The sequence below is a fragment of the Elaeis guineensis genome, chromosome 7 (genome assembly GCF_000442705.2).
Source record: "Elaeis guineensis isolate ETL-2024a chromosome 7, EG11, whole genome shotgun sequence".
Classification (NCBI taxonomy): Eukaryota; Viridiplantae; Streptophyta; class Magnoliopsida; order Arecales; family Arecaceae; genus Elaeis; species Elaeis guineensis.
Window position 1 is genome coordinate 3,454,623 of NC_025999.2, and position 22,327 is coordinate 3,476,949.

The 22,327-nt window shown below is 48.1% G+C and overlaps 1 protein-coding gene across 1 annotated transcript; it reads left to right on the forward strand.

The window, feature by feature from the left end:
• The first annotated feature begins 957 nt into the window (after positions 1 to 957).
• On the forward strand, positions 958 to 2,329 carry LOC105036405 (protein ENHANCED DISEASE RESISTANCE 2-like). Its single transcript, XM_073261126.1, has one exon. The coding sequence runs from the start codon at positions 1,074 to 1,076 to the stop codon at positions 2,010 to 2,012; it is 939 nt and encodes a 312-aa protein (XP_073117227.1). The 5' UTR covers positions 958 to 1,073; the 3' UTR covers positions 2,013 to 2,329.
• Positions 2,330 to 22,327: the final 19,998 nt, after the last annotated feature.

A 22,327-nucleotide genomic window follows, 5' to 3' on the forward strand; every position in this document is an offset into this window, starting at 1 on the left:
TATGTTGACGCCCTCCTCCATTCCCCCTCCATCAACAGCCTCTTCGCCCTCTCTCTCAACCCATGAAAGGCTGGCAAATCCATGAGGGCCATCTGATCCATGAGTCCCCAAATTTTGATCTCCTCCTCCAATATCGCTGCTGCTTGGATGATGATTGCTGAGGTCTGGCATGGATCAGCTAGGGATCAGAGAAGTTGAACCCTAAGGCTGTGGTGTCGAAGGGGTGGGAGAGGAAGAGGAAGAAGAGAAAAACCAAACTCTAGCGCCCCTCTCCCTAATTCCATGGGTATTAGAGATTCTCGGATATGTTGAATCCGAGCGGACCGAGGAACAAATCTATAATCGGGCTCAGGCCAGACCAATAGTACCTTTGAGCCCAATCTGAGAACATAATAGGTTATATATTTGATTTCAAATTTGATTTGATTTTGTTCAGACCTAACCAATAGTCTGATCCAAAGTTGGACTGATCCGAACCCATTTTCCACCTTATGGGGTCAAGGTGGTGGAGGTTTTGACCTCTACCATCCTTCTCAATGGATGGTGGGTCCGAACTGATCAATGGATCCGGGTCTACATCTGGATACCATCGTGGTGTAGCGTTAGTTAGGCGTCTGATATATTAAAATCTCGATATTTGACATGCTACGAGGAGAGCTGTCCTCTAATAAACAGATATTAATGCAGTACACACGTGTTTTTTTTTTTTTTTTTTTTTCTTTTTTGGGTGGAGAAAGAAGCTGAACTTTAAAATTAAAGACGGCACAAAGATAGGAAACAAAAGGTGTTTAATAGCACAATACCTACAAAGATAAATAGTGTACACATGGTAATCTCCATCGCCCATGTTCCATGTCCCTGCGCTCAATGGCATCTTCGTAATTTCATTAGAATATGGTGGCACTTCTAGAGCCATCCACTGTTTTATTTATATCGAAACATCGATGCCTTCCAGGCAGAGAGAGAGAGAAACAGGATGAAAAGATACGCAGACCTTCCCAGAGGAAAGAGGGAGTGTGGGAAAAAAAGGTAAAGAATTAGAAAAAGGAAAGAGAGACCTGCCATAGCCGGAGATGTGCCCGACGACGAAGAATCCCGGCGCCGAAGCGCCCACACCGGAGTCCGGGGAGGAGTCCTACGACTGGCGGGAGGAGGCCATCAACGGCGGATCTCTGCGCCACGTGGACCTCCACACGGGATCCAACGGCTGGGCGTCCCCGCCGGGCAACCTTTTCGCCCTCCGCGGCCCCCACTACTTCTCCCGCCGGCAAAAGATCCCCTCCGGCGACTGGCTCCTCAAGCCCGCTGGCGTCGACTGGCTCCGCTCCGCCTCCCGCCTTGACAACGTCCTCGGCCGCCCGGACAACCGCGTCGCCGCCGCCCTCCGACGGGCCCAGGCACTCGGTCTCTCCCGCAAGGTCTTCCTCTTCGCCGTGAACCTGCAGATCCCCGGCCGCGAGTGCCACTCCGCCGTCTTCTACTTCGCCACTGAGGACCCCATTTCCTCGGGCTCCCTCTTCTACCACTTCGTCCACGGCGACGACGCTTTCCGCAACGCCCGCTTCAAGATCGTCAACCGGATCGTCAAGGGCCCGTGGATCGTGAAGGCCACGGTGGGGAACTACGCCGCCTGCCTCCTGGGGAAGGCGCTTACTTGCAACTACCATCGCGGGGAGAACTACCTCGAGATCGACGTCGACATCGGGAGCTCGGCGATCGCCAACGCGATCCTCCACCTGGCGCTGGGCTACGTGACGGCGGTGACGATCGACATGGGATTCCTGGTGGAGGCGCAGGCGGAGGAGGAGCTGCCGGAGCGGCTGATCGGTGCGGTGAGGGTGGCGCAGATGGAGATGGGGTCGGCTACCTACGTGGAGACTCGGGGGAAGACGGTGGAGGTCGGCAAGCCCGGGTTCCGGAGCGTGGCCAAGGTCAATCACCACAACCAGAGCCCGAGGGTGTCTATGTCGTCCAGATCGGGAGAGGCTAAGGAGAGCGAAGAGGAAGGCTAGGAAACTTTTTTCCTCTTCCTCTCGTTTGTTCGATTGAAAGGGAAAAAAAAAAAATGTAAACTTTATCCGCTCTGTTTTAAAAAGCCCCCATTTTTAGGGTTCGTAGATAATAACCTGTGTCGCATTGGGGAGAGAGATCGCTGGAGATTGATCACAGTTTGAGGGATGATTTATTTGTTTGCCTTGTGTTTGATCTCAACTTGGCATTTGCTGTTTGATTATCTCCTCTCTCTCCAGTGGAGAAGTAAATTTTAATCATCTCTCTTTTCTTGATCATGTTTATGAATAATAATCGCACTAGATTATCATCCATGTTAGTATAATTGGTGTTTGTGTTGGAATCTTCTAGGTGAATCTATGATGATTATTTTCTTCTGTTTGGTGGGCTTCCTAATCCTTTGTCTCTGTGTACATTCTGAAACTTTCTTGAGATTTCATCTGCTGTTGAGGGCTTGTTGCCTTTTGAGCCTTCTGTAGGTGACTTGTTCGGTTGTTGGAAAATCTAGATTTTTCTCTGGTCCCAGAAGCCCACTCTTATGTTCAGGTATTGTGAGTTATGGTGTGCATCAGATCAGATGGGTAATGATGTTTACAGATAAATTGTTGTTATTATTATTATTGTTGTTGTTATTGCTATTATAGGCAGGTAAAGGTTTGAGAGATCGAGCTAATGGGTTCCTAGATTGGGAGGGTTCTCAAATAAAATGTCGAGGCAGGGAGAAGGGAAAAATTTATATCGCTAAATTAGGTTTTTTAAGGTGTTCTGAATGGTTTAGAGTATTGTAATACATATGCAATTACTCAAAACAAGTTTTACATGAGTGAGCCAAACAACTTTGCTCTTATTATCTTCTTTTAAAATTTCATTCTTAAGGTAGATCCATAGAACTTAAAACACATAGAATAGCCATAAAACATTGGCAGAAAGCCTCTATCCCATCAATAGTGTTAAATTTATAAAACCTGCCAGCATGGGATTGTATTAAGTTATAAATGTTGTAGAAAACAAGGAAAAAAGAAAATGAAATGCCTGGTGATGGCAGTAAAACTCAGTTCGGTTAACATTAGACAACCCTGTTGATTAAGGCAGTACTTGGATCCGATTTTACTCTGTTCTTTGGAACCACACATCAGTGTATTTGTGATAGATGAATTAACTGAGGATCATATGCTAGAAATCCAGATTTTTATCTTGCCTTTTTGTAGATAACAAGGAATGAGATCTGACACTGAATGAAAGATATGAGTAAGAGGTGCTATATTATAAAAGTTTCTTAAAGCTCTTGCTATGTGGGGTTTAGGAAGAGTTAAACGAATAAAGTTTTATCCTGCATGGGGCTAATTTTATATTTCACACCTGTGATGTCCAGATCATAATGGAGCAATCTTACCATTGCACCAAAAGGTCTGTCCTTTAAAATTTTTTCATGATTGAATAACTGGAACGTATGCTTTTGCGATAGAATACAACCTGGGTGTAAGGTTCGTCCAAAATGTGAAACATCCGGTCTCTTAATGTTTGATTAAAAGCAGGAACTGGGCCAGGCAAGGTGGCCATTGATTTTTTGGAACATCCATATCATGTCAAACATCAAAAATCAAACACAGGTACAAAGCCTTGTCACTTTCTTTCATCGGATCATTATGAAAATTCTTTTGTTTGAAATATCGGCAGGAAGTCATTTGTCTGTTATTGCAGTGTGCCTAACATTATTAGTCATCATTTCGGTTTTGAGAATCGTATGACTAACATCTTAGGCAAACATTTACTTCTACTTGCTCAGATTTTTTTTCCCCTTTAATTTAAGAATGATTTGGGAAGTCTTAATAATTCAGAGGGTTTCACTCCTTTTCGTTATGATTGCAATAGTCTTTGCATTAATTGCATAAGATAATGCGAGCCTTTTTCTTGGTGGTGGCTTGGAAGACACCTGATTTTTCAAAGACACTTCTTCAATTCCAGCCTTTCAGCTTTACCTCTCTCTTAATATTGGGAATTTTTATCCCTAAATTCTTTTTTCTTCTGACTTCCAAAGAAACTATTATATTCCTAAAAACAAAATGAAAAGGCGCTAAAATCTCTAACTTAAACTCTTTCCTACTTTTGCTTCGATACGTTTTGCTACAGTTTCTGGTGATTGCTTTCTACAAATTGCCCTTCTGCTTCCTAATAATGACATTTTGATCATTCTTTCCTCAGCCTTACCGACATAATACATGAAATATCCTTGGAGCTTTTTATTTTGTCCTATAGGTCCCTTGCACCATGAAAGTACTCTTTGGAATTGCCCTTAGAATCTTTTTAGTGTCAGTAAAGGGCATGGGTGTTGATCTGGTAGCAAGCTCGATGGTCCTTGAAGATGAGTTGGGTTTCTATCGAGAGCATCAATGCTGGGGGTCCTACTAGGCTGGACAATCCAATTAGATAGCCCCTCGACCAAATAAAAGAAGGGGAAGCCCAGGCTGGTTGGATAAACAACCTTAGTAGTGCAATCAGTGGACCTTACTGGCATTCAAGTTTAATCTGTATCCAAGCTATGCTGCACGTGTAGTAACGTCAGGCACGTGCGAAGCTTTATGTATAAATTAAGTTGCAGACTTTTGTCTAGGTTGGAAGCATCAAATTGTAGTTTGGAGTCAAGGTTTGGGAGTGCTTCGAGGTGTCATTTTGCACAAGAGTAGAGCATGTGTTTCATGCTTATGTACTGTTTGTGTGCAGGGGGGAACATGGGGGAGTCTGGATTTTTGTTTCCGGAAGTTCCCTAGGCAAGTGCTGCTGCAAGCTAATGCGTATGACTTGATCGAAAGGAGTCCCTGTGCCTGTGTCTAGGATATTGGAGCAGTAGCCCAGATCCTGTGGTTCTCGTTTCTTTGGTTAAACCAGGCTTGGCAGCTTGAATGAGCTCCCAAATTGATTTGATCACAGGGATTGGCCTTGTCTGGTCCGGCTGTATTTTGGTTCATCTTAGGCCCATTCATTGGAGCTTAAAAGCTTTTATACATTGGAAAATGAGTGGAGTCTATCACCTATATTCATTTGCGTCACTACTTTTTGGGTGAGTTGTTAAGATTCTACCCATATTTCCATATTATGCTTTATTATACAAATATTATTGTATTATGTTATATTATATATTATAATATATTACATTAAATTGTATTATGTTACAATGATATATTGAAATAATAACTACTTCATTTTAATATTGCAATCTATTATAAAATAAGATAATATCATATAATATAATAATATATTATAATAACAATAATATATTATATTATTATAATAAATTATACTATAATAAGTAGTAACATGTTATATTAGAATATTATATATATATATATATATTATCATTATTATGTTATTAAATTATTATATTATTATAGAGTTAGGGATGTTTTAGAAACAAAATAAAAAAAATTATTTTTTCAATTGATGAGAAATAATTTTTTTTATTTTATGGATAAATGCTGTTCATAGAAAAATAAGTTATTCATATAGAAAAATATAAGATAAATTGGTTAATGGAAAAGTAACAAACTTTTTTTTGATATTTATCTACAAGAATGGGCCCTCAGATGCCAAGATAAGGTTCTGAGAGAACTAACTTGGGCCTTTCTACTTGATGCAAATACATACATTTTACCTGTTCCAAGGTAGGTGCCATTGGGCACTGGCTTATTAGAATGGTAAAACCTTGGCTTATAGCGTCATATACCTATGTTACCATATGGTCTTTATATTTCTGAAGTATTGTTGATTGCATCCTTCTAAATTTGTTGGATATGTTCTAGCTGGACAATTTTTTTTTGGTAAGTTATAAAAAGGAAAGTTTTACAGCCTTAAACCTACAGTAATTATACATACACTGAAGAATTACACCTGTACACCCAACTGCAAAAGGAAAGGCCACCGGCCCAATACAAAATATTTCAGGGTTTTTCCGCATCCAACCAGGGCAAGGATATCTGAAGCCATTCAGAACGTTCTTCTTCACATCACCTATAGGCATCTCCATCTGGGACTCTTTGAGCATAAAGTCTGGTTGACCATGAAGCCAAATCAGCACATTCTCCTGAAATAGCATGCCTGCCACCATATCCATTGCCTATCCAGAACACCCCTTGCTGTAGTATGGCACAAATAATTCACCGGCCCCTTCATCCTTGCACACAAGATCCAGCTGGGAAGATATAGTATCATCCATTAGAGATAAATAACATAAAAAGTGTTCCTCCCATTCAATCATTATAACCTTCCTCTCCTTCCTCCAGAACTTTAAGTTATGACATTCTATTTTGTAGTCAGGCCCTTCCCAATATACTGGTATAGTGCAGTTAACACCCAAGAAAAAGGGGCCAAGGCACCAAGATATTATCTCACGTTCCCCACCCCATATGATAAGTCAGTTAACTGTGATACCCAACCCAGCTAAAACGGACCACATGACTCTTAAGGCGATGGGGAAAAAAAGAAAAAATTTGAGAGGAGATTCCCGTTGGAAGTTGTCTTCTTCCAATTGACTTTTAATCGGAATCAAAATCGATGTCAGGAAGGAGTTGAACTCCTCCCCTCTGATCCTATTTGAAGGGAAGAAGGTTTCCCTCTTCTTCTCGGCAAAGATCGACACCCCAAAAGAAGGAGATCGTGGAGTTTTCTTCATAAAAATCATCACTGTGCCCATCGCATTTCAGTCTAAACATCGCGAGAAAGCTAGGTAACGGCCAGCAATCTTTGACTGACCATCTTCTCCTTCTTCCTTAGTCATTGGACCTTAAATTCTAGTTGGTTATCGCTGGATTTTTCTTAAAAAAGATGAATCCCAAATTTTTCCTATTTTTCTATAATAATTTTAGATTTTTCAATGCCAATTGTCGCCATCATCCGTCGGTTAGACAGCTTCTGTTTGCACTATTATGGTCTACATCGCTGGCCATAGCTGCCGTCGATAAGGTGCACTCCTCTATTCGGGGGAAAATAGGGAGCAAGTGTCCTCTATTCTAGAAAGAAAAAAAAATGAAAGGAAAAAAAAAATAAAATAAATAAATAAATAAATAAATAAAAGAGTCTCTCTCTTTTCTCTTTCTCTCACCGTCGTCTCTCTTCCTACTTTCTCTCTCCATCTACTCTCTTTACTTTCTTTCTTTACTTTGTCTCTCTAGAAAATTTTACTTTTTTTTTCTACAAGTTTCTCTCTTTAAAATTGTTTCTTTATCTATGAAGGTTATCTCTCTAAGATTGATCTAATAAAAAAAAAATTTTGATGAGTTAGATCGATTTTAATGAAGAGATCCTGATCCATAGTCGGATAGTGTTCCGACACCTACCTTGATAAGATTGGTTACTATTAGATTAGATCATCCATGATTTTTATTGAACTATTTATATACTAATTTCATCATAATTTGATCATTTTGATTGGATCGATTAGGATGCCAGGCACTATCACTTGATCTACTTTATTCCATCTTATTAATTTCTTTCTTCTTTGACATTCTCTCTCTAGATTTATGAACTTAGTAAAGGGACGTCGACTCTATTTCTTTGAATTCGAATTGATCCAATAGAGAGACTTCGATCACCTTATAGGTCAGACGGCTCCATACCATTTGAGCTTTTGTTAAATATCATAGGATCTAATTTTTGTTAGCCTCTATCGAATTCTTACAACTTAAGCGATCTTGATTAAATAATGTTATTTGATGGAATTGATTTTTGATCACCGGATGACATACCAATCTTCATATTGACTCTTGTTTGACATTATTGATTTGATCATGTTCGATCTCTATTGAACCACCTATATCCTAATTTGATTTCGATTGGATAAAGTTACAATGATCAAACTAACTTGGATCGTTAAATGTCACCACTATCAATTCTATCTTTCTATAGTTACTCATATTCTTTTTAATTATTGCGGCTCAATTCTATATAGGAGAATAGTCTTGATATGAAGATGTCCAAAGCAAAATATTACGATATGATCTATAAATTAAATATTTTAAAAGAAAAATTTTTAGAATTATGTAGATTCATTGAAATATGTGTAAGATTGTTTTACTTTTTCTAGATTTATTAGTAAATTATAAAATATTTTTTATATTGAATTATTTATGATTTACAAATTTGATGCATAATATTTTGGGTTGTCGAATATATTTCTTTTCGATATGTCAAATGATTTATAATTGAATGCATTTAATTTGCTATAGATTATGTCGATTGATTTCGATATCATTTGGTTTATGACTTTTTATATTTAAATAAAAAAAAATATTTGATTTGAGATGAATTTTAACTCGTAGCTTGACCATATAGCGGATCCTGCAAGTGAGAGTTAAATGCTAATATTTCGATATATTATTAATAAGGATTGTGCGCTGATATTTTGATACCTTACCAATAGAAGTTGTATGCTGGTACTTCGATACCTTACTAGTTGAAGTTGTATGCTGGTATTTTGATATTTTACCAATGGAGGTTATGTACTGATATTTTGATATCTTATAATTGAAAATTATATAGTGGTACTTTAATTAAGTTCATGGCTGTCGAAATGAATGCGTTGTTTTGAAAGAAATCAACTTATGAATAAAATTGAATTTTGAAAAGATTGCATTCATATGCTTGTTCTTTGAAAAATATTATATATATGAATCAGATTTTAAATTGATATACCTTGCATGCTTATTTTTACTATATTATTATTACTTGATTTATCTAATCAAAATATTCATTGCTTATTGGATTGTCTAACTCATTATTCTATATTTTATTATTTTTACAGATTCAAATGATTAACTTAATTTGGAGATCATTATTAGAGAGCAAATTAGAAGCAGAATTTGATATCTTTATTTTATAATAAAATTATTGAAATTGATAGTAAATTATAGAATATTATTTAATAAGATATTTGATTTATTATTTAAATTATATTTGAACGTTAATTTATTGATTATTTATTCTGTTATTGCTTTGTGATATCATGAAGAGATGCCTTATATACTTGTAGGAAGAGTTCTCTATGAGTGTACGATGGTTGCTGCAACTTCTAGCTCGCGATCTCGAATCAGAGGTGTGTCATTAATAAAGTAGTTCATTCCCACGCCCTTCAAGTAGAGGCTTTCAACATTCTCATGGAACCAGCAAATTGGGCTATAGAAGGACAAACTCCCATATGATACTAGAGTATAGTCCTTGCAATAGAAACCAAATACATGCTCCTAAGATATAATGCAAGTATAAGAGTAGCTGATTTCCAAAGATCCAAGTGTAAATACAAATATTTAAATATATAACACTTTCAGGATTGATGTGGTATGGTTATATCCTTTGTATCAAGGATAGATATATGGCAAGAGGTTTTGAAAAGATTTAAATTCAAAAATTGAATTCTTTGCAGGCTCCAAATAAGAAAGTAGATCACAATAGATTTGAATATAGATAAGGAGGTTACAGCAATTTCTTGATTTTTGTCTTTAAATCGGATCTATGCTTCCTCCTCTATATAAATAAGACTAAGAAGATGCCAAAAAAAATAAGCTCTAAAAGAGAGAGACTTGCGTGGCCCAAGATCTCATGATGAGAAGCTCTCTAGCCTCCATCCATCATTTTGCTCCTTTTTCGTAGATCAATAAATCCATGAAGTGTCAAAACTGAGGTGTTGCCAAAGATCAAACTATTAAGTTCGAGGTCGAGATCAAGATAATGCCTGAGACCAAGTTACTAAGCCCAAGGCTGAGCCACCAAACTCGAGACCGAGATGAAGGCCGAATATGTAAAGGCTGAGATCCAAAAAGCTGAGCATCCAAAGGTCAAGCTCCTAAAGACCAGATCGGCCTAGACAGCGACCAAATTCAAGCCAACCATTTCCACATTGACCAGACGTAGACCAGATCCAAACCGACTATCTCTAGATCGATCGAACGTCGATCAAACTCGATTATTTTCAGATCGGCTAGACATCAATCAAATCTGATTATTTTCAGATCGGTCGATGTTGATCAAATTCGATCATCTCTAGATTGGTCAAACACTGATTAGATTGATGCCGACCATCTTCAGATCGGCCAGATGCTAATTAGATCCGAGCTGACATTCCTGATAAGGTAGGAGGTAACAAACATATCTCACCAGATAAAGCAGAAAATAACATGTATATCTTATCTGATAAGATAGGAGTAACAGCATTATTCTACTTTCTTCTTACGGCATCTTAGTCTCTGTTTATAAATAGAAGGCCAAAGGGGACTCTAGGATATGCTCTTAACTCTCTCTTGCTCATTTTTGCCCTCCTATTTCCTAGTTTTTTGTCTTGAATGCTAGAGGATCTCCATCGAAAGTAACTCCGAACAGAAACTTATTTTGCAGTTAAGCCATCAATGCCCAACACCAGCCATATCTCTTTTTCGACCGAGCGATTTTGATCAGAATACAAGTGGCAACAGTGACATAAATTTCTGAAGGTTCAAGTGCAAGCTACCTGGCCGACTGGCTCCTCTCTCTTCTTTGGAGAGGTTGCAAGTTCGACTCAAATCGGCAGAGCTCCCAACATGTTTAGTGTTTACAATGACCATCCAAGCTTTTGTTCGTATATGTCATCTCAATTACATACTAGTCAACATTCTCTGAAGTTTGGAGTTATGGTCACGGGCTGACATCTTACTCTCAATTGTCTACAAGTAATATGAAGGTGAAACCGTGAAGAATTGAAGGGAAACTTGATTTGTACTCTGATAAAAAGTTAAAAACTTCACCGTTCTGCAAATATCCGTTTTGATGCACTTTTGATTTGCTTCGATAATTGCAAAAAACTTTAGACACATGTTTCGTGACTGAATCCAGAATGATAATAAAACTTCTCTCAACGAAACACTTGAAATGGGAGTCACTTCTTCTCATTATAGGGTCCAATTCTTTCCAACCAAATATACCTTAAAAATTTTTTAAAGCTCCAATGATATAATGACCTTAGGCATTTTTTTTGACTTTAAAATTTTATATTCAACGTCACCTCACCTTGCCCAATAGAGTCCAATACCCTATTTTCTCCTCCTACTCCTATTTGTGTTGGTGTCTTGCTCCACATGGATAGTCCCACGTTTAGCTCTGTTTTTGCAAATTTGGGAAATTATTAAATGAACCAGATCCATCGCTAAACTGATGGATCAATCTAACCGTAGACTAATATGAACAAAAATGGACCAGAAAGAAAAGAGCGCAATACATGTATGTTTGTGCATGTTGCTCTGTGATTGGACTAGTTCATCAACTTAGCGGTGAATCTGGTCTAACCGGAAATGTCACTGCATGCAATCTTTGAGCAGCCACAATCCATGCATGTTGCTGTTGTCCGGAAAGGAAAAGAGATGAAAGCTTGCGAGGAAGCTCATCTATCTATCTTCAAGAAAAAGAATTGCGGTGAAATGGAGAGCTACGTGGGGTAAGGCCGGTGGAGAACCACGCCATGGCCTTGCTGCCAAATGTTGAGCTACTAAGTTTAGAATATTGGGCAGAATAACTGGAGTTCTCGCACTCACGATTCCGTTATCCAGCCATCACCCTCACCTGTTTCCGATACTACCGTAACGGCAAAATTCTACATTTCCATTTCACTTCTAAGTCACCCATCTCGCATTCCGCGACTTTGGACCAGTATCTCAAGCAAGGGACCTGTTGGGGAATACCCACCGACCGACCAATGGCCGAAGGGACCGACCGACCGACGGATGGCCGGAGAGACCGACCGACCGACTGACGACCGGACCGATCTTCCGACCGACCGACTGACGGCCGGAGGGACCGACCGACCGACTGACGGCCGGACCGACCTTCCAACCGACCGACTGAAGGCCGGAGGGACCGACCGACGGCCGGAGGGACCGACCAACCGACTGACGGACGCCATCACCGGCCAATTAGCGGCCCATCACCGACTGATGATAAGTCGGGCGTACCTTTCCCGACCAACTGAACCCGGAGGTCTGATGGCCGACTCACGTAAGACTCGCCGACCAACGGACGGCCCCGACGCCACTCAGCTGGCCACCGACCTAGGGTCGGTCGACTCCTCCGATCGCCGTACAGCCGCCAGAGCTTGTCAGTCCTGACAGCCACATGCGGCACGGCCATCTAGGGATATTGTCCCGTCGAGGGCATTGTCAACCTTAGCGATTTGACGGCCCCACGGTGACATGACACTTTCATGGCGACTCTGACAGTCTACAGTGAGTTGACAATTCCTCACTTGTCTGCGCCATTAATGACGGCGCCATACCGTGCTCCACTATATAAATCGGGGAAGGCAACAGTGCAAGGGATCCGCTCCCCCCACTTCTCGACTCCAAAACGACAGGCTCGCTCCTCTCTCCCTCTCTCCCTCGATCGAGCTCTCTGTCTTCATTTCACTGTTGCCCAGTCACCTCTCTGACTTGACCGTCGGAGGGTCTCCGCCGGAGCCGCCTCCGGTCAGTGTGGACTTCTCATTTTGCAGGTGCACGTTCCCCGGCGATCGGACGACGAGGCGATTGGCCGCAACAGATTGGCGCACCAGGAAGGGGGGCACGATGACAAAGACAAGAGCCCAACGATCGAGGGTCACCGGGTCGGCGAGGCGCTCTTCCCGCCGGGAAGAGGCCTCCCCGCCACCATCGGCGGCGGAGCCCAGCTCTCCACACCCCGCGGTGACCACGGAGGCACAGATCGCGGCCATCGTACGGCAGATGACCGTACTGACGGACGCAGTCAAGAGCCTCCAGCAACAACCGGCGGCCCGTCCGATGCCCTCCAGGAGCAGCCGCCAACGACCGCGCCGATCCCCGTCGCCTCCGCGCGAGCGCCCCCAACAGCGCTCCCACGGAGAGGAGGAGGGACGGTCATGGCGCGATGACCGACGGTCCAAGCAGCCCTCTCCTTCCCTGCTGGAACGGGCAAGGAAGGAGAAGCGACCGCGCACGCCGTCGGCCTCCCTCTCGGAATCTTCCGGAGACTCCACTCCTGGGGTCTCCCAGCACCGACGAGCGGATGACTACGAGCGCCGGTTCGAGGAAATCGACCGCTGGCTTGCGCAGTTGCAGATGGACGGCCAGAAGTTTTCGAATGACGTCGACTTCCAAACCGCCCAACCTCTCTCCCGACTAGTCATCGACGAACCGATTTCCAGTCGGTTCAAGATGCCACACGTGGAGCCATACGACGGCTCCACCGACCCGATCGACCACCTCGAGAGCTACAAAGCTCTCATGACGATCCAGGGGGCAACCGATGCTCTTTTTTGCATCGGCTTCCCCGCCACACTCCGCAAGGCTGCCAGGGCCTGATACTCCGATCTTCGATCGAAAAGTATCCATTCCTTCGGGCAGCTCGAGCACTCGTTCGTGGCCCACTTCAGCACCAGCCGGAAGCCGCCGCGAACGTCGGACAGCCTTTTCTCCCTCAAACAGGGGGAGAATGAGACGCTCCGACACTTCGTGGCGCGATTCAACACGGCCACGCTTGAGGTCCGGGACCTCAATGAAGACACGGCTATCTCAGCCATGAAGCGGGGGCTGAGGGCATCCCGATTCACCTACTCTCTGGACAAGACCCTCCTCCGGACATACGCCGAGCTACTGGAGCGCGCATACAAGTACATGCACGCAGACGAAGGAGCATCCGACCGACGCTTGGCCGAGCCCAGAGGCCCGAAGGAGAAGCGGAGGAAAGGTCGAGAACCCGCCGAACCCAGCAGGCCCCCGATCGATAGTCGGATCTCGCCACCCCGACGAATCCAAAAGTCACCCCGGCAACAGACTCCGAGGCCGGCACGCCCCAGGTATGACTCCTACACTCCTCTCTCCGCTCCTCGTGCACAGATTCCAATGGAGATCGAGGGGGAAGAATACTTGCGACGGCCTCCATCTCTGAAGGCAAAAGGCCTCGACCGTCGGAAGTACTGTCGATTTCACCGAGGCCACGGCCACAACACCGAGCAGTGCATCCAGCTGAAGGATGAGATCGAAGCTCTCATCCGCCGGGGGTATCTCGGTAAATTTTGGAAGGGTCCGCCGACCCAACCGGTTGCCGATCGACGACCCCAGCCGACTGAAGAAGCGGCGACCAATCAGCCGACGGCCGGAGTCATCAACATGATCTCCAAGCGGCTGGGCCCGGAGACGTCCGCAGGAGGGGAGCCGACGAAAAAGCCACGCCCAGACGGCGTAATCACCTTTACGGAGGAAGACGTTCGAGGCATCCAAACTCTCCACGACGATGCTGTTGTTGTGTCGGCAATAATAGCAAATTATGATGTAAAACGAATTTTTGTTGATAATGAAAGTTCGACAAATGTTTTATTTTACTCGACTTTCTCCCGGATGCAACTGTCAACCGACCGACTTAAGAGGGTCTCCATGCCATTGATCGGCTTTGCCGGAGATGCTGTCACGACAGAGGGAGAAATTACCCTGCCCGTGACGACCGGCACCGAACCACGGCAAAGCACGGTCCACTTAACTTTTGCGGTCGTCCAAGTTCCTTCGGCCTACAACGCCATACTTGGACGACCCGGATTGAACGCCCTCAAAGCGATCGTCTCGATGTACCATCTCCTCGTTCGGTTTCCGACCAAAAATAGAATCGGAGAGATGCGCGGGGATCAACAGCTCGTCCGACGGTGCTTCCAGATCTCTGCTCGAAGCGACGAGTCGAGGGGCTCCCTGACAATCGACAAGCTGGACCAGCGGGAGGAGGAAGAACGAGGTTCGCCGGCCGAGCAGCTCGTGGTGGTCCCGATAGCGAAAAATTCAGATCGGAAGGTTTGGGTCGGGTCCCAACTGCCCGACCCCGAACGACGACGACTGACGGGGCTGCTGACGGCCAATGCCGACATATTCGCTTGGTCGGCAGCAGATATGTCGGGCATCCCCCCAGAAACAATAACCCACCGACTCAACATCGACCCGACGATGAGGCCGGTGAGGCAGAAGAAAAGGTCCTTCGCTCCAGAGAGGCAGAGGGCCATCGACGAAGAAGTGGACAAGCTACTCGAAGCGGGCTTTATCCGAGAATCCTCGTATCCCGATTAGCTCACCAATGTTGTCATGGTCAAAAAAGCCAACGGGAAGTGGAGGATTTGCATCGACTATACCGACCTCAACCGAGCCTGCCCAAAAGATAGCTTCCCACTTCCCAAGATCGACCAGCTGGTGGACGCGACGTCCGGATTCCGACTGCTCGGCTTCATGGACGCCTTCGCCGGATACAACCAGATCCGGATGGCACCTGAAGATGAGGAGCATACCGCGTTCATGACTCCCAAGGGCCTCTACAGTTATCGGGTGATGCCCTTCGGACTGAAGAACGCCGGCGCCACCTACCAGCGACTTGTCAATAAGATCTTCAAAGACCAGATCGGACGCAACATGGAGGTGTACATGGACGACATGCTGGTGAAGAGCGCGCAGATCCCGATTCATGTTCAGGATCTCGAGGAGACCTTCCGCACCCTTCGGCGATACCGAATGAAGCTCAACCCGACCAAGTGCGCTTTTGGGGTGACCTCAGGAAAGTTCTTCGGATTCCTCGTTTCTCAGAGAGGGATTGAGGCTAACCCTGAGAAAATAAAGGCAATCCTCGACATGCGTCATCCGAACACCAAGAAGGAGGTCCAACAGCTGAACGGAAAAATCGTCGCTCTCAGCCGATTCATTTCTCGATCAGCTGAAAGGTGCCTCCCATTTTTCAAAATTTTGCGGCACGCAAACGGTTTTTCTTGGTCGGATGAGTGCCAACAGGCCTTCGAAGACCTGAAGAAGTACTTGGCTTCTCCGCCGCTGCTCGTAAAGCCGCAGGTCGGGGAAACCTTGTATCTCTACTTGGCCACATCATCCGAGGCGATCAGTTCGGTGCTCGTCCGAGAAAACGAGAACCGAACCCATCAGCCTATCTACTACATCAGCAAGGTGCTCCACGGCACCGAAGCAAGGTATTCGGAGACGAAAAAGATGATCTTCACCCTGATCGTCTCCGTGCAACGACTCCGTCCATACTTCCAGGCTCATGCCATAGTGGTGCTCACCAACCAGCCCCTGAGGGCGATACTGCGCCGGCCGGACACATCTGGATGACTCGCAAAGTGGACGATGAAGCTCAGCGAGTTCGACATTCAGTACCGACCAAGGCCTGCCTTGAAGGCTCAGGTCTTGGCCGACTTCATCGCCGAGTGCCCAACAACCGACCAAGGGTCGGGAGCTGAAGACTCGGGACGAGACGCGGTCTCCGAGCCAGACCCGATCTCCACCTGGGTACTCCACATCGACGGAGCTTCAAACGCTCAGGGAAGCGGGGCCGGGCTCCTGCTCACAAATTCGGATGGGGTGGTCACCGAGTACGCCCTCCGATTCGACTTCAAGGCCTCCAACAACCAAGCCGAATACGAAGCACTCCTTGCTGGCTTGAGGATAGCGAGGGAACTGGGCGTCGACAGCCTCCGGGCATTCTCCGACTCTCAACTGATCGTGGGGCAGGTCAAGGACGAATTCGAGGCACGAGATCCGACCATGATCAAATACCTTCAGAAAGTGAAGGACCTCGTGGCACGCCTCAGGTATTTTGAAATTTCCCACATCCCTAGGTCGGAGAACGCCCGTGCCGACGCACTCTCCAGACTGGCGACTTCGGCTTTCGACTCCTTGGGTCAGACATTCGTGGAGAACCTCGAGCAGCCAAGCGTCGATCGGGTCGAAGAAGTACAGCAGCTAACGGCCGAACCAAGTTGGATGGATCCGATCGTTCGGTATCTGACCGACGGGATCGGCCCCGAAGATCCCGCGGAGGCCAAGCGACTCCGATGGTCGGCCTCCCAATACGTAATCATGGATGACCGACTCTACAAGAGGTCATTCTCCCTCCCCTTGCTTAGGTGCTTGGGACCGACCGACGCCGACTATGCTCTCCGAGAGGTGCACGAAGGAATTTACGGGAATCACTTGGGGGCAAGTCCCTGGCCTACAAAGTCCTGCGACAGGGCTTCTACTGGCCTACCATGAGGAAGGATGCGGCCGAGTTGGTCCGGAGGTGCGAACCTTGTCAAAAGTATGCCAACATTCAACACCAACCGGCCAGCCAAATTGCTCCTATTGCCGCCGCATGGCCCTTCGCCCAGTGGGGGGTCGATATTCTCGATCCTTTTCCACCAGCGTCGGGTCAGAGGAAGTTCATAGTCGTCGCCATCGACTACTTCACCAAATGGGTGGAGGCTGAGCCCCTGGTGCAGATTACCGAGCGGAAGATGGAGGACTTTATCCAGAAGTCCATCATCTTCAGGTTCGGGTTGCCGCATACGATCATCACCGATAATGGACGGCAATTCGATAATCAGGACTTCAGAGACTTCTGCGCCAGGTTCCACATCAAGCACCGACTGACTTCAGTCGGGCACCCACAGTCCAACGGCGAGGTCGAGGTGACCAACCGGACCTTGCTCCACGGACTCAAGACCCGACTAAACGAAGCCAAAGGCCTCTGGGTCGACGAGCTGGGCTCCGTTCTGTGGGCTTACCGAACGACCCCCCGCGTTCCGACCGGGGAGTCGCCCTTCAGCTTGGCCTATGGAACGGAGGCCATGATCCCGCTCGAGATTGGACTGCCGTCTTTAAGAGTCGAGCGGTATCAAGAGCCGGACAACTCCAAGTGTCGGAGGGCCGACCTGGACCTCCTCCCCGAACTACGTGACGAGGCTCAAATTCGCATGGCTTCGTACCGACAGAAGGTCGCTCGGTATTACAACGCCAAAGTTAGACCGAAGCTCTTCAGGCCTGGCGACTTGGTCTTGAGGAAGGCGGAAGTGTCGAAGCCCCTGGACCAAGGGAAGTTGGCTCCAAACTGGGAAGGACCCTACAAGGTAGCAGACACCTATGGTCCGAGAGCCTACCGACTGGAGACCCTTGAGGGGAAACCCATTCTCCGAACTTGAAACGCCGACAACTTGAAGTTGTATTACCCGTGAACTTTGTAATTGTCCAGTCGGAATACAAATTCGGTTTGAAATCTCGGAGTTTTAACTCTTCGACTAATGATCGGCGCTCACCAAGGTCAAGCCCCGACATACCAACGTGGACTTAGTGTCCACCTGGAACCGATGACCTTATCGACGGTAATGCGTCGGACCCTTACAAGGACCGATGCATCCAGATGGACGGGAGTTGACACTCCTTCGACGGTCAACGATACATCGGACCCTTACAAGGACTGATGCATCTAGATGGATGGGAGTTGACACTCCTTCGACGGTCGACGATACATCGGACCCTTACAAGGACCGATGCATCCAGATGGACGGGAGTTGACACTCCTTCGACGGTCGATGATACATCGGACCCTTACAAGGACCGATGCACCTATATGGACGGGAGTTACACTCCTTCGACCTTCGACGACACATCGGACTCTTGCGAGGACCGATGCATCTACATTAACGGGAGTTGACACTCCTTCTATGGTCGAACTTTCGGGCCAAACCATCGGCTAACAAGCCAATCGGGCCCCGACCAAAGAGAGGCGAAATGCCTACGCGACCGACGTCGCGACTCCCGACCAGGCTACGGCCGGTCGAAGGATATTCGGCTTACCACCGTCTATCGCACAACGCGACCTTAGTCGCATCCATGACTTACCGACCGAGCCACGGCCGGCCGGACGATATTCGGCTTACCACCGTATATCAAAAGGCGCAGCATGAATACCCGACGCAAAGGCATCGGGATCCGACTTGTCATCGTTTCCCCGATTGAATGTGCCGGACGACATTCGATTGAATGCGTCAGTGGAGACCCGACTACCGAACCTTTGTCACCATTCGGTCGGCTCCCGACTCAACAGACGCGCCCGACTGACGACCTTGACTATCAAAGGCCGATCCAAAGTCGGGACCTACTCTACCTTCATGGCGGCACGAGTTGCCGAACGTCCTAACCGACTTATATGGGTTAGAGACTTATATAAGTTAGCGACTCACGAAGACATTCTGCAATACACGTGAAAGAAAGAGACGAAAGAAAAAGTGAAAGAAGTTTTCATTCAAAGTTAAAGGTAAGATTTACAAAGTCGGGTCGAAGCCCGATTACAAGTGTCCCAAAAACAGAAAAGACAAAAGAAAGTCGGCAAGGCCCGATCATCCTTTTGAGTCGATCTCCTCGACCGACGGAAGATCGGGGATGATCGGTGTGTCGGCCACGATCGGCGCTGGGTCGATGGCTGAAGCTGGACCTTCGGTCGGCGGGGGACTGGCAGTCGGCGCCACCTGCTCCGGGACGGCTTCCTCCGCCACGACGTCGCCTCCCGATGGCTGGTCGGCCATCTCCTCGGTGGCTTCCTCCTCGGCCCCCGGTGGGACGATGCTGCTGAGGTCCAGCTTCGGGTACAAGGCCCGGACCGCATCCCGACCGTCCTCGTACCCCACCTGGTATGAGGCGAAGCCCGACTCGAGCATCTCCTCCTGATACTGGTCGGAGGCCCGGAAGTCCTCCACCGCCCGACTGGCCGACTCCTTCGCCGACCTTGCTTCCTCCTCGCCCGGCCGAGCGCATCCTTCGCCGACTCTACCTCCGCCATCACTATGTCGGCGTCGGCCTGGGCGACCGACAAGTCCTCCTCAGCTTTGGCAAGCTTCTCCAAGCTGACCCGAAGCTGCTCGCGCTCGCCTTGGAGTTCGGCGGCAACGCCATCCCGCTCGTGCCGCAGACGACGCACGGCCCGGCCCTTATGTCTGGCCTCCTTCTTGGCCGACCTTAGCTCGGACCCGAGCCGGGAGACTTCGTCTACCAACTTAGCCTCCCGGTCGGCCGACTGCTTTAAGTGGTCGACCAGCATTGCCTTCTCGGCTTCGGCCGCCGCCGACCTCTCCTTCCAAGCCGCCCGGACGTTCCCGAACCTCGGATATCCGGCTTCGAGCTCCGACATCGTGTAGATCAGCTACCGATGCAAGCGCTTCGTCGGGAACACATGGTGAGAAAAATTCTAAGGAGAAAGAAGGCGAAACAAAGCTTACCTCGACCATAGTCGGGTAGAACTTGGGCAGCATCTCGGTCACTTGTCGAGACCTCAACGACTCCACGTCGGTCGGGAGGAGGATCCCTTGGCACAACCTCCTCGCCAGGTTGTGGTCGGCCAATGCCGACGCCCCTTCGGGAAACTGTGCGCTGGGCGGCACAGAGCGGCTCCCCGACCTTGTTTCGTCCGCGGGGTCCATCGGGGCTTTCCCTCGATCGGCCGCCCCGACCGACGGAACCGACAGCGAGGGGATGCTCGAAGTAGAACCAGCACCCCCCGTTGCGGCCACAGACGCCGCCGGATGATGTTCGGTTTCCCGAACGTCATCCGGCTCCACCGCTGCCGGCGAGGCAGCCGACGTTCCTTCGGCCGCTTCTTCCACCGGCCTCTCCTCCGCACACGCTGCCGGAGCCGCGAGCGCTATGACGGGCTCCGATTGGTCGGTCACCGACGCTTCGATGATCGGCGCCGCTGGAGCAGGCCTCTTCGGAGGGTGCGAAGGTCCGGCCCCCGATGCTGGCCTCTTCCTTGTCGCGAATTGCCGAATCTCGACGTCTGTCGGCCGCATTCTCGGAGGTGTCCCTGCGATACCGACAAAGGTGTTAATCAAAGAACCGGACCAAGGGCCGAATGAAAAAGAGGACCGGGGGATCGGGCGATACCTAGTCGGGGAACCAAGCTCAAGCCGGCGTCATAGAGAGCTTGTTCGGTAACAAGCTCCCTCTGCTTCGGGACCGACATATCTTTTAGTCGGTGGAAGTCCTCCCGGTCGTCCGCCTCCACCCGGCTGTTGTCATTGGCTTCAGTTCGGGGCAGCCCCAGTGGGAAGGAAAGCCCCAAGAAGATGGAGAAGAAACAAAGAAAAACTGATTCTTCCACCCATGGATAGACGATGGAAGACCAGTGATGAAGGAAAGGCCCTTCCGGGGGTTGAAGAGCCACCACCCTCGGGCTTTAGGGTGGGGTCGAAGCACAAGAAGGCCCGGAAGAGCGAAATACGAGGGTTGGTCGGCAAGAGCTGACACAACAGCGCAAAGCTAATTATGAGACGGACGGAGTTCGGCACTAGTTGCGCCGGACAGAGTCCGTAATAGTTCAACAAATTTCGGACGAACTCCGAAATTGGAAGCCGAAGACCCGCGCAAAGGTCTTCGACATACAACGCCAGATGGCCGGGCGGAGGGCTGTTAACCCGACCGCCGGCCCCTGGGGTGGAGAGTTGAAACTGCTCCGGGATGCAATACTGCTCCCGAAGCCGATCAACATTCGGCCCCCGAAAGCGAGGAAACCTCAACTTCCGGAGTCGACCGGGAGTCGTCAGTCGGATTTCCCGACCGAGCTCCCCGAGTCGGATTTCCGGCCATTACACCGGAACCGAATGAGAAGAAGAAGAAGCGAAGGGAAAGAAGAAGAGGCGAAGAAGAAGAAGAAGAGGAGGAAAGGAAGACCACGAACCAGAAGAAACCCTTCTGGAAGCAGAAAAGCTCTGCCCGCGACGACTGAGAAATCGCCCGGACAGAGTTTCGGCAGCAAAATGGCGATAGTGAGGTCTTGGGTCCGGATGGTCCTATATATATAGGGCCGTCCGACGGCCGAGATGTTTCCGCGCCGATCGAAGCCTCACGGATGTACGAGACGTGGCGGCTTCCGGGTGGCCTGAGGATTCGGCGCGCCCCATCCCAGGACGGCCGCCACCGCCCATATTAAATGCGGGGGGCACCGGCCAACCACCTTCGACACGCGGCAAACGGGGCCCGCAGTTCCGCATTAATGCGCCCGCGCCGATTCGCGTTCCCGATGGGACGCCTGACAGCGGCCCCGCGCTCCCAGAATCGGCGCCGGATATCCGATCATCTGAACCGGCATCATCCGGCACCTGACCTGCTGACACCGACGTGACGTCTGACGACGACAAGACGCGACGTCTGACATCTGACGCCGACATGACATCTGACACCGACTAGACGTCTGACGCCAGCGAATCGCTTGGCATTCATGAACGCCCTGACATCGGATCAACCCGCGGTACAGTCGGAATCTAGCATACGACGAATCCACTCCTGATCGCCTAGGGTTGCTGCCCAAATAAAAGCATCGGCCAGCTCACCATCCGACTCAGGAGTGGAGGGGGCAACTGTTGGGGAATACCACCGACCGACCAATGGCCGGAGGACGACCGACCGACGGACGGTCGGAAGACCGACGACCGACTGACGGTCGGACCGACCTTTCGACCGATCGACTGACGGCCGGAGGGACCGACCAACCGACTGACGGCCGG